This window comes from Nomascus leucogenys, chromosome 1a (genome assembly GCF_006542625.1).
Source record: "Nomascus leucogenys isolate Asia chromosome 1a, Asia_NLE_v1, whole genome shotgun sequence".
Taxonomy (NCBI): Eukaryota; Metazoa; Chordata; class Mammalia; order Primates; family Hylobatidae; genus Nomascus; species Nomascus leucogenys.
Genome location: NC_044381.1, coordinates 48,928,667 through 48,946,425, shown reverse-complemented (window position 1 = coordinate 48,946,425; position 17,759 = coordinate 48,928,667). Strand labels below are relative to the sequence as shown.

The 17,759-nt window shown below is 40.6% G+C and overlaps 1 protein-coding gene across 14 annotated transcripts in view; it reads left to right on the top strand.

Annotated features, from left to right (window-relative positions):
• NTRK2 (neurotrophic receptor tyrosine kinase 2) overlaps positions 1-17,759 on the top strand; it is a 361,214-nt gene that overhangs the window by 17,452 nt on the left and 326,003 nt on the right. For all 14 annotated transcript variants that reach the window (XM_003267478.4, XM_030809390.1, XM_030809384.1 and 11 more), the window contains 2 exons: positions 16,376-16,450; positions 16,565-16,636. In XM_003267478.4, the coding sequence (XP_003267526.1) occupies positions 16,376-16,450; positions 16,565-16,636 (147 nt within the window). The remainder of the gene's footprint in view (positions 1-16,375; positions 16,451-16,564; positions 16,637-17,759) is intronic.

Here is a 17,759-nt window from a genome sequence, read left to right as displayed (position 1 = left end):
TATGGATCTTGTTTCCTGCTCTTTCCTAGCATCTAGCACAATATCCTAGTTCTCCGTGTTACACAAATACACCCGGATATGCACTCATGAGCGCCTTCTCCCCACCCCCATATATATATACACATAAATCTATCATCTAGAACTCTAAATAAGAGTATTAGTTGGTCTCTGGGTCATCAATATGTAAATCTCTAGACATAATTTTTCTCAAGCTATCAAATTAAGATGTTTGTTTATATAAATGACCTTTATGGAATTAAAGTGCACAGTGTTAGTTCATGCACAGCAAGAGATCGATTAATTGTGGAAAGGGAAAAAGGCAAAGCCTTGATGAGGCAGGCTGATTACATATCCAACAGGAAGGAGGGACAGCAAAGAGAGGGGAGGATGAGGGCGTTCTGCAGATGAAGAGAGATGCAGAGCAGACAAGCTCAGCAACAGAGGAAAATCCAGGGGAAAAGAATCACTCCAGGGTCACCTGATCTCCAACAAACAAATAGGTCTAATGAGAAAGATTTCTGCCTTTTCTGTTAGGTAATAGCTAATAATGGATATCCTTGTGGATCAATTGCAGTTTTCCCTGCGACTGCATTTATGGGGCTTCACTTAAAAGGCAATTCTGGTGTGAGATTTCAGATGTGATTTATCCTTCTTGGAATATGGATGATAGAGGCTGTTCATTTTTCTCAAAGAATTGCAAACATCAGGAGTACAAAAAGATGATGTGTCAGGTCTAGTTTAATGTACCATCTGATACATATACTTTTGCACTTTTGCAGTAAAAATGCATTGGGCTGATCCTATGAATGTTCATGGGGCTTCCTTTATATTTATAAAAATTAACACTATTAGACATCTGAGAAGTTTTGATAGGTGCTTGCAAAACTCATCAAAAAACCCAATTGATAGACATATGAGATTAGAAGACTTTTTAAAATAGAGTGGAGAAGTCTATAGGTTAATAAATTGTGTTGAATAATCAAAAAGATAATTCTTGCTTAAGATAAATAATATAGATCATATCTATTGATGTTTTATTTATTTATGCTTATATAATCAGTATATTCATAATGTGTATACAAATGAAAGTGGTTTAGACTCCATGTGTATTTGAAAGTTAAATTTTTAAAAATGAATGGGAATTATGTATTTGGCAGGTTTTTTTCTTTTTTTTTGTGGAGATGGGGTTTCACCACATTGCTCAGGCCGGTCTTGAACTCCTGGGCTCAAGTGATTCACCTGCCTTTGGCCTCCCAAAGTGCTGGGATTACAGCTGTAAGCCACTGTGCCTGGTTTTGGCATGGGAATTATGGAACCAACATAAAATGTTTAACTCTGATGAGGAAAGTCTTATTTTTGGAGTTGAGTCATTGGCTCTCATGATAAGCCTAGGTGACCCTCTAGGATTTAACTTTTTGGCTGTCTCATTTGTCTCATTTGCGCAAATCTTTCTCATTAGACCTATTTGTTTGTTGGAGATCAGGTAACTCTGGAGTGATTCTTTTCCCCTGGATTTTCCACTGTTGTGGAGGAATTGCTTTCCCACCAATAAAAAGTGTCTTCTGGAGCTTAAATTCCTGGTGTCTTGAGGGTACTACAGAGCCTCTTACTTACCCAGTCTACCCTAGAATCCATGTGGTCATTACCATCCTTTGATTGCATTTTGTATCTATACACATACAGTTCAGAAGGCAATAGATACTCTGTTGGCAAAGTCATCTTTTCCCATGGGTAGCTCAAATTGAGGACAGGAACTAACTTTTATATGTGCTCATATTGATTGATTGATTGACTGACTCATGCATTCATTCATTTGGTTACTCAATCAGCAAATCAGTTTTGAACATGTCTTTGCCCCTGGTACTTTCCTGGGTCTTGGGTGACAAGACTTAAGCCAGCTCCTACCATTTATACCTTTTATATGGTCGTTTCAAGGGCACAAACAGAGCCCCCAGTCAGACGGCCCTACCTTTCTCTCTCCTCAAAACTACAAGGGACCTTATATGCAGGTGCATGGACAGTTCGGCCTACACACCCAAACTCTGTCAACACCACCATAGACATCAACCTTGGATCTCCGCCTTTCCCTTACACCGCTGTGCCTGGTGTGTACATATCCATGGCTTGGTGCACCCTGGGGAAGATGGATCCAAGGAAAAGGTCTGCTCAGGCCCTAGAAGTGGACTCAGGGTCTTTGAGTAGGGAATTCTGGGATCCTGGGGAAGGGTGAGGTCCAGGAAGGAGCATCCTGTTGGCTCTGTGGACTCCTTGCCTCACGTGGAAGCACTTGCTGAAGGAGAACAGAGTGATGGGCTCCAAAGGACGTGGGCCTAACGCTCAGGGCTAAAGGTACTGTGGGCCAGGCTGATCGGCCCTCTGCATTGTGGACCTGGCCTCTGCCTCATTGTGTTTTTGCACTATGATGATGATGCTCTGGATCAGGGCAAGTGCAGGGCATATGCCCTGGGAGTGTGTAGGGGGGTGGCCAGACTCTTCAGATGGTTCCTACACTTCAGTGCCCCACCCTGTCTTCAGTGGCTCCATGTTCCCAACAAGGACAGAGTATACTGGATTCCTCCCCATCAAGTTTTTTGATATTATCATAGACACAAGCAGATCACAAGCAAAGCGTAGATCTGTCCCCAGCAGTCAATGAGAATTGTTAAACATCGTTAGCTACCAGCTTCCCCCTTTCTCTCTTCCCCATATGGATTTTATTATTGCCCCTGAAAGTTCTGGGTCTAAATGTAATGTTTCAAGAATCAGCTAATTGTGGCTAAATACTATTATTTTTTACTGGGACCCCAAGAGGATCCTGAGATTGTAAAAACTGTGCCTGAAAAGTTCTTTTCCTCGCGATGTCTTTTTTCCTGAATTGAAAAATTACTGAATATGTCAGTAGACATGCATAATGGATTGACAGATTAATTTTCCATTTTCTTTGGGAGTTTGTATAGGGGAATGATTCCTGTTGTAACATTGATGGGTTAAGGGCTCCACTAGGATGTGTGGTCTGCCACTACTACTTTGGACTAGTAACTAAAGCTTTCATGTCTCAGTTTCCCCGTCTGGAAAAGTGGGCAATAATAGAAAAATAGAAAAGCATTACTGTGAGGTTAAAATGAGCTGATGCATGTAGAATGCTTATAACAGTGCCTGACACACAGTTTGCACTCTGCTGTTAGCTTATTTGTGTGCGCATGTGTGGCGCTATCTTCAAATATGATTCAGAGGAAACTACTCTGTGAGGTTGGGAGGACTGAAAAGCAAAAGACTTTGCCTTGAGCATGACACTGAACAGCCTGAGGCTAAGAGGACAGATGTAAATGGCGCTGGTTCCCTTTGCATGCCCTTTGGCTTGTCTGTGCATTACTCTCATTGTGTAGGACCTGGTGTGCTTAGCTGATTGGGACATTAACCGTTTGTGTGCTGAGCGATCACAAGTGAGATTTCATGACTGTTATTCAGGTCATTGTCTTTGTTCTGTGACTTTGGTTTCTTTGATGGTCCTGGTCTATTTTATTCATCAGGTTGTTTATTAACAGTCCTCCTGGACTCTGGGATTGTCAGTCATTTTCTGTTTTATTTTTCTCCATTTTTTCTTTTAACTGTCCTTCTCACTCTTTAGTTGTAAGGCCTTTAAAACATAGACATCTTATCCTTTTAAAAAAGAAAAGAATTGTAGTGAAACACACGTGACATAAAGTTTGCCATTTTAACCATTTTTAAGTTCATATTTGAGTGATGCTAAGTACATCCACGTGTTGTGTAACCATCACCGCCATCCATCTCCAGAACTCTTTACACCTGGAATAATTGAAACTCTGTACCCTCTAAACCATGACCCCCCATAACCTTACCTCCCTCTAGTGCCTGGCAACCACCATTCTACTTTCTGTCTCTATGAATTTGACTGTTCTAGGTACCTCAAAAATGTACATCTTTCTGAACAGTAATATATCCCTTGAATTAAAAGCTTTTTTTCAAAATAAGATATTTGTTTAGGACTTCAGATATTCATGCTTTCCTTTTGCAAAATAACTTACTTATTGTGGCCTTACACAACCACTATTATTGGAATTTCTTTCCACTAGCATCTTTGCAGTTTAACTCCAAAGAAAGTAATCTCTAGCCTTCTATAAAAATGACTGAAGGTTAACATGAGAAGTGAAATGCTGAAGATAAAATGGGAAGTGTCTCTGAACTTCACTCCCTTTCCTTACTCCCATAGCCTATAAATTGTTGGCTGAAAAATTGTGCCAGTATCAAAACAGACCTTCATGCAGATCCTAAAATTTTACCACTGGAATCATTCTCCTTTCTTGACAGGATGCGTGATGCTCATTTTTCTCTTTGCCATGCTTGATCTATCCTGAAGCTGGAGAAGAAGTATTAGTTCCAAAAATTTTCTTCATATGGAATGATTTGTCCTGACTGGAGGCCAAGAGCTTTCAAAACTGTGTTCTGCTGTGATTTGTGCTGACTTGAATGCTTTTTAGAATTCTTACAGTCCAGGCGAATCATTGGAGATTCTTCTTCAAGAGTCATAAATGGGAAATTTATTGGCCTGAAATAACAGGGAAAGAGGAAAATACATTTAAAAAAATGATACTTTAATCCAAAAAAAAAAAATTAGCCGGGCGTGGTGACGGGTGGTGGCGGGTGCCTGTGGTCCCAGCTACTTGGGAGGCCGAGGCAGGAGAATGGTGTGAACCCGGGAGGCGGAGCTTGCAGTGAGCCGAGATCACGCCACTGCACTCCAGCCTGGGCGACAGAGCGAGACTCCATCTCAAAAAAAAAAAAAAAAAAAAAAAGATAATTTATATGTTGGATTGAAGTTTCAAGATTTTACTTTTCAATGAGCATTCACTCTGAAATTTTAAAAAATCATAGATGAAATTACTTACTAACCCATTTCTTGAAAACAACTAGTATAGGGTAATTCTATAGTGTCAGCATATTGTACCTAAAGACCATTTAATTTTTATGGAATGAATGTTAAAAATGTCACAATCAGTTTTTCATCAGTATTTGAATAACTATTTGAATTATAATTATTTTATACAATAAAATTAATAAGGTAAAAATGAGAGGGATGAAAGAATTAAAGACAAGAACTCCAACTAACCCTAATGGTTGGCATAGTTGCTGTAACTGAGTGCAACATTTGTCCCCAACTTCCTGGCAGTGAAAAGAGAAACTCATTATTAGGAAGGAGAATGCCTACTAATTCCACAGGAACACAGATTTGTCTGGCAGTGTATTCCAAAAGGAATTTCTTTTGCAGGAACAATAAGCGATGTAATACCCAGTTTTTATGAAAAATCCAGAAGTAGCTTTCATTTTCTGCTTCCTGAGAAAGCCAGTGAAAGTTGGAGGAAGTGACAAGGATGTCAATTCTGCAAGGAGGCTAAAGTAGCCCAAGAATTTAATCTCCTATCCCAGGGCTGTAATTATAACACTGATACAACTCAGGATGTTAGACTCCCATTCCTACATGCCCTTTGCTGAACCAGGCTTTGATGGAAACTGGACTGCACATGATTTGAAGTTGTCCCCTTTGACCAGAGCCTGGAAAATTTTAGTCTCTGTTGCTGGTTAAGGCCGGATCTGTTCTCTTTGAAAACCAAACAAGCAGATGGTGGGGGCTGACATCCTTTTATAAAAACCAAGCAGCCTGGTCTGTGTGCTCATTCGGGTGGAAGCTACCCTATCTGAGTATGAAGATGAGCTGCAGAGGTACCAGCAGAGATGCAGGCTTCCTGGGGGAAGCAGCCCTGTGACTGCCTCAGAACTTAGACAAATGCTTGATTGAAATCCCAGAGTTCCACCCCACAGAGCAGCAGAGAAGGTTTTGGCCTAGGAGCTGTTAGGAGCAGGTGTGACCAGACGGCCTCCCCAGCCATAGGAAAAGCTCCCTTAGGCTCCCGTGGTGCCTCCAACCCTGAGAGAGATGGTCCTCTTGTGAGCCTGCCAGGATGAATTAGCTGCAGAGGGCACCCCAAGTCACTGAATGAACTGACTTGTGTTTCTGACCGATGTTAGAGTACATCTGCTCCAAATAAAAACTGTGGCTTAAACGTCAACTTTTAAGCCATTTTTATTTTTTGGAGAGTAGTTCAGTGTCATTTTTGTCCTGGAACTCTTCATGGTTTAATATGGTAAAACGGTGCCATGGTACCTGTTCAGTTATTGTCTTCCCATTGGCTGTCGTGGATTACTGTGACCTATGAAAGATCTGAGACCTAATGTGAAATATACAGTGATATTAATTAAATAAATTGGAAGAAAAAAATTGTCAGAAAAAAACCCATCCCTTGCTTCTCCTGGGACTTGTATTTACCATTATACCAACTATCAAATTACCTTGGCTATGTCTATGCAAGTATTAGTTCATTTTTAACAACAGAAGAAGTTTGCAAAGTTTCCAGAACAGATAAAAGTAACTTAAAGACATTGTTAATTTTTAATTGTAGTTTCTGTGTCATTTTACACACAGTTTCTTTTCTTTTTTTCTTTTCTTTTTTTTTTTTTTTTTTTTTTTTTTTGAGACAGAGTCTCTCTCACTTTGACTCCCAGGCTGGAATCCAATGGCGTGATTTTGGCTCACTATAACCTCCGCCTCCCAGGTTCAAGGATTCTCCTGCCTCAGCCTCCTGAATAGCAGGGATTACAGGCATGTGCTACCCACCTGGTTAATTTTGTATTTTTAATAGAGACGGGGTTTCTCCATGTTGGTCAGGCTGGTCTTGAACTCCTGACCTCAGGTGATCAGCCCACCTCGGCCTCCCAAAGTGCTGGGATTACAGGCGTGAGCCACCACACCCAGGGTTTACATACAGTTTCTGTGTGCTACTCTCCTGGTAGCATTTATTTGATGAGGTTGATTTTAAAGATTGCTATGCATGGGAGCTCTACACATCTCCTATTCATGTAGGAGATTAGTTGGAGCATTAAAGTCTCTTATGAGCAAGAATTAAATCAGGTGTCATAAAATCTTTCCATGGGCCAGTGAAAGATCGGAAGTTGCTCAGGATGGAACCAATTGGAAATGTGCTCCAAACAACCCAGGGGCAGCACAGCTCATGGTTGCCAGGAGGAGATGCTGGTTCGGTTTCATGGACCTTCTGTTTTCTTAAGACAACATGAAAATTCAAAACTTTTTAAATGTGAAAATTTTCAATCTCAAATGTTAGTGACTAATTAAAATTTTCTAAAAAATAAAGCACCCTTGTTGGCCAGATCCAGACCACGTGCTTTTGACTGTGACCTCTGGCCAATCATCAGTTGCTAAGATTTACCCATCATGCTACTTGTAGGCTGAGATCCAGTCTTAAACTTGCATTCAGGGCTATGGCAATAAGTCAAATTAAAGTTATCCTTTCCTTATAGAGACCTATATGTTTTATGAAGAAAGAAAATGTTAAGTTTTTTTTCTCATGATTTTCTCATCATAAATTGTGGTGGTCCCTTTTGGAAATCACCATATTGGTGGGAACAGATAAGAAAAATGCTATATAAACACTCAGAGAGCAATACAGAGTGTAATTTTTTTCTTTATAATATTTTGAAGATTTTTTCTTATAATTTATGTATTGAAGAGAACTGAGATATTATCAATTCAAATTTCCTCTTGCACTAGAGGCCGGGTGACATTAAGCTCACTAGCTAGTTAGTAACCAAGCGAGGCCTTGAACCTGGTCTGTTCATTTTAAATAATAATTAGCATTAATTGAAATTCTCATGTGCAGTCTGGTTTTCTAATTTTCCCAACAACCCTAGGAGGCAGTTACTGTCATTACTGCATTTTGCAGACAAGGAAACTGAGGCGTAGGGACTTGTCTCAGGTCATATAGCCAGTAAGAGGTGAAGCTAGTGCAGTATGTTTAGCCCTCATCCTACACTACCAATTATTTTCCGGGCACTCAAATTTGTAAATACCCAGAGTGTTTGGGCTGTTCTAATAAGCTGCAGTTTTCAGAGGATAGCATTGTGTAAGAATCTGAAGATTTCTTATTTATCTCCTATTGTTGCTCTATGTAGATATAATACAGGACATCATCCTAAAAAGTATCCCTGTTCTTTTCCATTGACTGTTGTGTTTGGGCCGTGATTATTTGTAAAGGTCCATTATGCAAAAACCCTAGAAATTATTTATCATGAAGGTGCTGGATTTACAAGTCCCCAGTCCTAGAGCGTGGTACAGTGGCTACGGGCTCAGACTTCAGAGGCAGATACATCTGGGTTCAAATCCTGTTTTGGCAGCTATGTGACTTAGGGGAAGTGACCTGGCATGGCGAGGCCCCAGTTTCATCTTCTGAAAAATGGGAACAATCATAGAACTCTCCTGGTAGCATTATTTTGTTAGGAGACAGTCCCTGGGTAGCCTTCTGGCTAACACCAGTTAGCACTCCATAAAGAGGGAGTTACTGGTGCTACTTCAAAGCTCATGGCCAAAAAGAAACTGAAAGCTGAAAATGCCACTGCTCAACAGCATGTAGTAGTAAGCTCTTCAAATTTAGATTTTGGGCTTGCTCATTTAGCATTCTTTTTATTCACGTCCTCACAGTTGGGGTGCATACCCCCTCAAGAATAGAGCCACAGACTGAGAGTCCAATCTTTCGTATCACCTGCACCTGCTCAGGGATTGACTTTCAGAACTCTTTCTCAGCATTTTTGCTGAGAAACTGAAACTGCCTAGCTGTGAACCCAGGGACCAAGGGAATTTTTTTTTTTAAGAAAAGGATTATTCTACTCCCTATGGAAGAAATCTTAGAGCAGAGAGAATCCTATCATAGTTGAAATGCCGTGGCCGTAAGCCTGGGAATTTGAGTTCTATCTACTTTTATCAAATCTAATCTATCAATCAATCATCTGTCTATCTAGAGATGATAGATTGATTGATATCATCTGGAGATGATAGATAGATTGATTGATAGATTAGATTTGATAAAAATCTATCTATCGCCCGGGCACGGTGGCTCACGCCTGTAATCCCAGCACTTTGGGAGGCCAAGGCAGGTGGATCACGAGGTCAGGAGATGGAGACCATCCTGGCTAACACGGTGAAACCCCGTCTCTACTAAAAATACAAAAATTAGGTGGTCGTGGTGGCGGGCGCCTGTAGTCCCAGCTACTCGGGAGGCTGAGGCAGGAGAATGGCATGAACCCAGGAGGTGGAGCTTGCAGTGAGCCAAGATCGCACCACTGCACTTCAGCCTGGGTGACAGAGTGAGACTCCGTCTCAAAAAAAACAAAAACAAAAACAAAAACAAATTCTATCTGTGTATTTATCTATTTATTGATCTATCTATAAGGAGGGAGGATGGGGTAGCAGGAAATGATTCCACTTTGAAGAGTCACCATTTGAAATATTCACAACTGCTTCCATTTCATTTTGATGTGTTGCCAAAGTACAGTTCAGGTAATAAAGTCTAGGCTAAAGGGGAATTTTTCTTTTGAGTAATACCACTATTAAGCTAATATATGTAAAGACAAGATGCATTAGATACTACTCCTTGTTGCTTGAAAAGATTACCTAGAGGAATTATTTGATAGGTTGTTAAAGCAAATGTGAAACCTTTTAAAATGTAATGAGGACCCTTTCCAGGAACCTGTAACTCAAAAGTATTTCTGTGAATTTTCTCTAAAATTACCTCTTTTCTCTTATTTTCCAAAAAGCCAGCTATAAGCTTTTTGTTAAGCCAAAGAAGAGGAAATTCTTCACCCTCAGAAAAATGTCTTAGTAAAGGTCCTGAATGTCAAATTGAGACTGGAGAAGATTTGGTGACAACACAAAACAAGATGACAAATAGCATGTACTTTATGTTCTAATTCTTTATCTGTCCACTTTTGGATCAGTCTTCAAAGCTTGAGTTCAATGCCCTTTCTCCCTTTAAGCCTTCAATGACCTGCCCAATTATTTAAATATATATAAATATATATTTCCAATAATATTTTGTAGTTCCTTCCACTGTGCCCTCACAGGGCAAGTGCATGGACCTCTTCTTAAAACCTTTTCTTTTTGGCTCATCATATCCTGTGGCAGTGTCCACTGTCTCTCCTTAGAGCATCATCTCCTTCAAGATCAAGATTAGCTGGATTTGAAGAGTCTTGGAGGCCATTTCTAGTCTTACATTCCTCACATGTTGGGGTTCTGTGGCACATGAATGCTTATCTGCTGAGGGCAATTATTATTATTATTTTAGACAAGATCTTGCTCTGTCACCCAGGCTGGAGTGCAGTGGAGCTATCATGGCTCACTGTAGCCTTAACTTCCTGGGCTCAAGTGATCCTCCCACCTCAGTCTCCCAAGCAGCTGGGACCACAGGCACCTGCCACCATGCCCAGCCAATTATTAAATTTTGTGTAGACAGGGTATTACTATGTTGCCCAAGCTGGTCTCGAACTCCTGGACTCAAGCGATCCTCCTGCCTTGGCCTCCCAAAGTGTTAGGATTACATGTGTGAGCCACTGTGGCTAGCTGGTTTTTATCACTTAAATAAATAAGTAGTTGGTTTGAATATGTTGTGTTGTTGTAATCTAAATTAGCTTATAGATTGGACAAATTTGGGGTTCCAAATCAGCTTTCAACTCCCTTCTGTTATTGTCTTTCCTTTGTTTGCTTGTTTTCTGCATGAGAAGTGAAGCTGTGTCCTATAATGGTGACAAACTCCAGGTGGAGGATCAGTGTACCTGTTTGGGTGCTCTAAGTCAACATACATTCCTTGAGCATCAGCTCTGTGCTAGGAAACAGAGATCAGTGAGATGAGATGAGGAGCTAGCAATTCAGTTATGGAGTCAGGTAGATTCACAGAAAAATAAAATTGAGGGTACAAAGAGTGCCTCCCCTTGCTCTAATTCTTAATTGCAAACTTACGAGTGCAATAAATGCTAAAACTGCATGCCAACTGATGGAATAAAAATGTTCTGATTGGAAAAAGCATTTTTGGTGTTGTGTCTACAAATCACTCAAGTAGTCTTGGAGGGTCCTGGGATAGATTTAGATGAGTACATTGAGAAGACCCTAACGTATAAGATCCAATCTTTAGGGCAGTAGTTAATGGCCTTGGGATGTAGTAAATGTGCAAAAAACAACAGCAAAAACAGCCGTCATAATATGAGGTCCTAGCAAGAGTCCTGTATATGGACTTGGAAAGGGAGGAAGGCACATTCTGGGCAGAACGGGATGGTTGAAGGCCACCAATGATTCCTGGCAGATTATTAATAAAGGATGAGGGCTAGGGACCCTGGGGGACTGAGGAGGTGAGAGAAATTCCTGAGGAGTACCAAATTAAACAAAAAATCCGAATTCAGCATGCCTCTTGGTCACTATTTAAGGGCCGCTGACTTGCCTAAGAGAGCATGTAAGCAATGTCTGCAGGCTGGGGGGTGGAGGGAAGCTCAATTTTCTGAGAAGATGAAAGCTTCGTGGACCTCATGTGAGATTCCTGTGAGGCAAGTTCAGGGACATGGGCTCTGGGGGCGGAGGGGCTGTGCCTGGAAGCCCCTGGGCCTAAGCTTTCTAGAGCAGTGGGCCTAGGTTAGAGGAGTTTGAGGTTGTCATGGAGAGAAATCTCCTGGTTGGGGTGTGTGCCACAATTCTGGGCCTTCCCACTGCTCCCTTGAGGGAATCGCACCCTTTTTGGAGATGTGTTTTATTAAGCAGAGCTTGACTCGGTGAAGAGCCCACAGTGTCACTGCACTTTAACAGGGGCAGTGGGGAGTGGTTTTCTGGGAAAGAGCCTGCTGCTCGCCTATCAGTGGCCCTGACCTGGCACTTCCTCTCTCCTTCCTAACCCTATGCCTTTGGGATCAGTTGCCCTGAGGCAGAGAGCAGGAGAGGCCAGGGCTGTGGAGATCCTCCTGGAGGCAGGTGGAAGTCACCAGGAGGGGGCAGCGCAGCACGCACCTTGGTCTTCTGTTTCCATCCGGAGGCTGTGGGGCAGGGAAAGAAAGCTGTTAGCTGTTTGCTGTTTGGTGTTTGGGTGGTCTAGGGAACCAAGAACTTGAGCTCAGGTGTGTTTGTCCACTGAGTCACTGAGAAACCCTGGGGTCTGGCTTTCCTGCAGTTATTTCCTTTGTATGGTTGTTGCCGTCTCTGTCTCTCTTTCTTTCGCTCCCTCCCTCCCATCCTTTCTTGCTTGCTGTCTCTCTCTTTCTTTTCTTTTTTCTTCATAAATTTTAAAAATTCAGAAAAGTATAATGACATAACTTTATATAATTACTTTCAGAAATGATAGTTTAATATTTTTAAACTATTTTTTCTTTTAATAAAATAGTTTAGCAGTTTAATAACATAAATGTTATAAATAGTTTCTGTGTGTGTGTGTGTGTGGGTGTGTGTGTGTGTGTAAACCCAGACCCATTCTCCTTTCCCAAGGCCACCTTCCTTGGAATCATCTTTCTATACTTTGCATATCTACTTGATTGTGAACACTATGTGGTATTATTTTTTGTGTATTTTTAAAAGTTCACACAGATTGTTTTATATTACATGTACATATCAGTATACAATTTTGCTTATCTTCTTTCTCACTTAGCATAGCAGTGTCTTTCTGTTCAAATATGTAGATCTGATTTAATCTAACATATATATATATATATATATCACACACCTTATTTTAAACAATTTCTATTTCTTTATGGATGGACACTTGGGTTGTTCCAGCTTTTGACTCTGTGACAATGAGTGTTGTAATATTCTACTGATCATATTACAATGACTATTCTTGAGTCCATATGTGAGAACTTCTCTTGGGTGAATACCTGGAATGGAATTGCTGGGCCATGAAGGGTTCTGATTTATAATTTTCCAAGATACAGGCCAAATGCTTTTCAAAGTAGTTATAAAAATTTACACTTCCTCCAACAATTTCAGAGAAATTTCATCACATCCATAGAAATGTTTTACATTGTTAGACTTTAAACATTTTGTCAATCTAGTGGGAGAGGGAATAGTATGCCATTGTTATTTTAATTTACATTTCACATTTCTTAGGAGATAAGCAACTTTTCATGTTTCTTGGCCACTGAAGTTTTCCCTCTGTGAATTGCCTGTTATTCACCTTACTGGCTTCTTTTCTAACCCTATGATTTGATTCTTCACTTAGTGGTAGCTAATGAGAGTTTCTTAGGGGGTAGATTTCCTGAGCAGTTTGTAGCTAGCATATATTGTGGACATGACTACACGTAGTAGCTTATGAGGGGGAATTCTTAGGATCTACTACTAGAGGAGCCCTTGCTGAAATTTTTTTTTTTTTGAGACGGAGTCTCACACTGTTGCCCAGGCTGGAGTGCAGTGGCGTGATCTCAGCTCCTGGAAAGCTCCACTTCCCAGGTTCACACCATTCTCCTGCCTCAGCCTCCTGAGTAGCTGGGACTACAGGTACCCGCCACCACACCTGGCTAATTTTTTGTATTTCTAGTAGAGACGGGGTTTCACCATGTTAGCCAGGATGGTCTCGATCTCCTAACCTCGTGATCCGCCCGACTCGGCCTCCCAAAGTGCTGGGATTACAGGCGTGAGCCACCGCGCCTGGCCCTTGCTGAACTTTTAATACAGCTCTTCTGTTGGTCTTTCCATCTTGACAAGAAGAAAAATGTATTTATTTATCCAGGGCATTCTTGCCCCCACAGTAGAAGAGTATTCTCTAGTGACCATTTTTCATCACTTCTTTTGATGGTGCTTTTGATGGTTTTCAGCAAAATTTCCTGTCTGGTCTTAGATTTCAGAATAGTGGTACTTTGCTTAATTGGCTCATTTTCATCTCATGAATACTGTGAATTTACCATTGACCAAATTTATCCTCATCTCCTTCTTTCTTGGGCACTGGTGACTAGAAAGCATAGAATTAAGCTTATGTTTTTTTTTTTTTTTCCTAACTAGTGTATGCATTTCTAAACTGAATTCCGGGCTCTGTTGATATCTCTTTATTTTTTATTTATTTTTATTTTTAAATTAAGTTATTTATTTATTTATTTTTGCCCACATAGTTTTGTGCAATCCATTGACATCTCTACCTCTGTCTTTCTCTCCTCTATGCCTTCCATTTTTATTTTCTGGTTTGTTGTATTCTGTCGAATAAAACCGGGGAGTTTATAAATTAAATGTCTGAAGAAAAATGAAAAGAAAGGGCATAAGTAACAAAAAGTTAAAGATGAGTGCCTTGTGCAGATCATAATAAAGTCCCCATTGAGTTCCAGGCCCTTGTTGTGAGCATGGAGGATGCAAGGATAATCCAGGAAAAGTGTGAGGAAGAACTCTTAATGACTTCAGGACAGTGACAGCCCTCAGGCTTACGCAGCTGGTAGGAGGGGACAGGCTTGCCTGGAAGTCTGGATTGTGACTCCAGAGGAAAACTCACCCACATTATCCTTTTTGCTGTCAGTTGCATGAGAAAAAGTATTAACATTCAGGGCTCTTTGGAATGCAGTTCTTATTGTGAGATCATTTAGAAGAGTGAGGTCACTGTGGTCTCTATTGAAAATGTTGGTGAAAAATCTTGCAAAAATGTATCTAAAGTATGATAACTCTGAAACATTTGATGTTAAAAATTGAGCATTCCTTTCAAGTCTTAAAATGTTTCCTTCTTCTATGTGTGGTGGGAGGAGAGAAGGGAACCAAAGCTTCCTGCACATTTATTAAGTGTGCCAGGCCCTGGGCATCAGGGACAACTAAGAATTTTTTCAGAAGAAGTCGCCGTTCTATCTTGGAGGCTGGTTTTTTATGTAACAGGGGACAATGTTTGTGTGGATGGTTTTAAAAGTATTTCTCTTTGGTATAATTTTGTCTTCTCAGAGAATCTACTGATTTTTATTTTTAAAATTTATTTTCTAAAAAGAGGTGCCCAAACCCTTACCATACAGCTTGTCATCATTTTCTTTCACACAGTGGGGGACCTATAGATGCTGTATGTTCCTCCCCATCATTTAATATTTTTTTCATTTTAACTCACATTGTCAACAGCAGGGCTACATATTTGTTTTCAGTGTCTTAATTGGAATATGTTATATATCTTTATTTTTTTCAAAAAGAAAGGGGAGATTTCATCCTGGCATAATTTCTTGTAATGCCTTTGTAACTCCAAGTGCAGTTCATCTGTTTCTCCATCTGTCCATCCATCGGTCCATCCATCCATCCATCCATCCATCCATCCATCCTTAGAGTACCTACCTTGTACTGGGTACTGAGCCAGGTGCTGTGATGCATATTAAGAATTATAAAACAGATCTAACTATCTCAAAGACATTGTGATCTAAGAAAACTGAATAGACAGGTACTTAAATAACTGTAGTACAGGGTAGAGTATAGGAAATTCCATGATGATGATTTTAATAGCTATTTGTTTGTATCACTAGGGACTTTACTGATTGCAAATGATAGAAATTAAGATCAACTTAGGTTAGTGACATCTAGCCTCAGAGACAGTTGTATCTAAAGGCTCAAGTGGTATTTTTAGAGTTCTGCCTCTTTAGCTCTGCTTCTTTCTGTGGACTGACTTCATTCTTGGACAGTCTATTTCCTTGTAGCAGAAAATTTCCCCATGGAAGCCCCAGGCCTGTGCCATCCTTCAGCTATGATCCCAGAGAAAGACAGAGACTCTCTCTTTCCCAGCATTCATTTATTTAATCTCGGGGAAGACTCCTCTTGGTGTAATTGAGATCATGTGCACATCTCTAAGCTCACCAATGTGGCCAAAGGGATGGAGTTTTCTCTCTATTCACCCCTATATTGGAGGGCTTTGGGGATGGGGGAGGGAGGAGGGTTCCCGTGGAGAGTGCGCTAAGGCCATATGGGGTTTGTGAAATGTGGTTCATCAAAGGAAGGACTGATATTTTTACTGACAAAGGCAGAAGGAGATGCTGGGCCAGGAAAATAGAGAGAAAAGAGGAAGGGGTAGGGAAAATGCACTTTAGTATTTTAGGAGGTAAAGGAAGGAGTGGCTGTCTCTCTTGAAATGTGAGGAAATATGCGACTTCTCTTGTGCATTGATGACAGCAGAATCTCTGTGGCTCTCACCGTTAAGAGTGGAAACACCTTTGAGAGGAGTAGATGCATTTTCATGGTGTTTTCACCTATGTACACTGGTGATACTCTGAAAGGGAAAGAAAAGTGAAATTGTTGGGTGAAAGAATGATAAAACATGAGGAGAAATGAAACCCAGTGAATGGGTTATTGACCATGAAACTGGTCAGTCATGGTTTCTGCTCAGTCATGCTCAATTTTGCTCTCCTGCCATATTGAAAAAAATGGCCAGGCTCAGATGGGTGTGGAGGGAGCGCCTTGGACACCTGGGTGAGGTGGATGGGAGTTCTTCATGGTGCTGCTGCCTACATTCTGAGTCACTGAGATTCACTCTCTGCTTTGTTACAGTTTCATCGCAAATCAGAAAAGGTTAGAAATCATCAACGAAGATGATGTTGAAGCTTACGTGGGACTGAGAAATCTGTGAGTACTCAGGACCAGCACATGTTATCTCAGAGATTTTTCCTGTTGTCTACTCTGGTCAGGCAGGCATTCACTGGTTTGTTCTAATATGCGTGAAATTATGCATTTTCACAGGACAATTGTGGATTCTGGATTAAAATTTGTGGCTCATAAAGCATTTCTGAAAAACAGCAACCTGCAGCACATGTAAGTAGAGATTGATTCTTTTGCTTCCCAGGACCCATTTTATTCAATATTTCCCCCCTCTGTTTATTTTCCTTCTTTTCCAACTTGAAACCTCCCTTTTTAAAGTTAGTGTAGCTGTGATAATAGCTTAGAAACATTAGCTCTGATTTTGTTTGATTTTTTGAATAGCTTCAGAGGGGTACTTAGAACAGGCTGTTTATTCCCTTTCATGAATTTCTGGGCCAGTTCCATCTTGGACAGAGCAATAGGCTAGCAGCAAGGAGTCTGATGTGAAAACTGTGTCCTTGCATAGAGTTCTTGATTTTCTTCCTTGGAATCATGACATGCTCCCTGGAAGACATCAAACTAGTGGAATCGAAAGAAGCTGACTTGGCCTTGGCCTTTATAGGGAAATAAAAATTACTGGTGCTTTTCCCCCCACAATAGGAATCTCTTTTGAACCTTCATTTTCCCAAAGTCGTCTGTCATGGATTGATAAAGGTAGAGAAAAATCAATCATGGGACATGCCAAAGGTACAGAAAATTATTAACAATGGGAAATATTTCTCCAAAGTCTTGTTGATGCTTTGTCCACGGAAGTCAAATGGAAATGTGGAAAATGGGAACTGTTAGCTTGTTTGTTGCTAAATCCTCTAGATGAAGGCATTTAAGTCCATAAGGTGTGGCTTTCCTGAGAGTTGTCTTCATTAAACTAAAGATCACCTAAGTGCAGAATATGCATCACTGAGCTCAGACTTGTACTCCCATCCCCTGAGTTTTTAGTGGAGCTTCTGCCAGAAGGTTGTTGCCTGCATTCATTGATTCTGTTTTGCTGTACCAAATTCTCTTTGCAATGATACCTTACATGTCATAGTCTATCTATGGGACCCTCACCTGGATTATTTCACATGATTTTTTTCTGACAATTGGTAGGACAGGTCTTTTTTATTCACATTTCATAGATAAAATAAGAGTGAGAGAGTTCTAGGACTTGCTCAGATTCATAGATCATAAGTGGCAGAGTTATGATGCCAGGGCCAACCCGTCTCCATGTTCTTACAATAAGAGCACAGGAAATAAAATCTGTATCATCCATAGAGAATCAGACTTTCTTATAAGGTTTGTCCTCTTTCTTTTTTTTAAG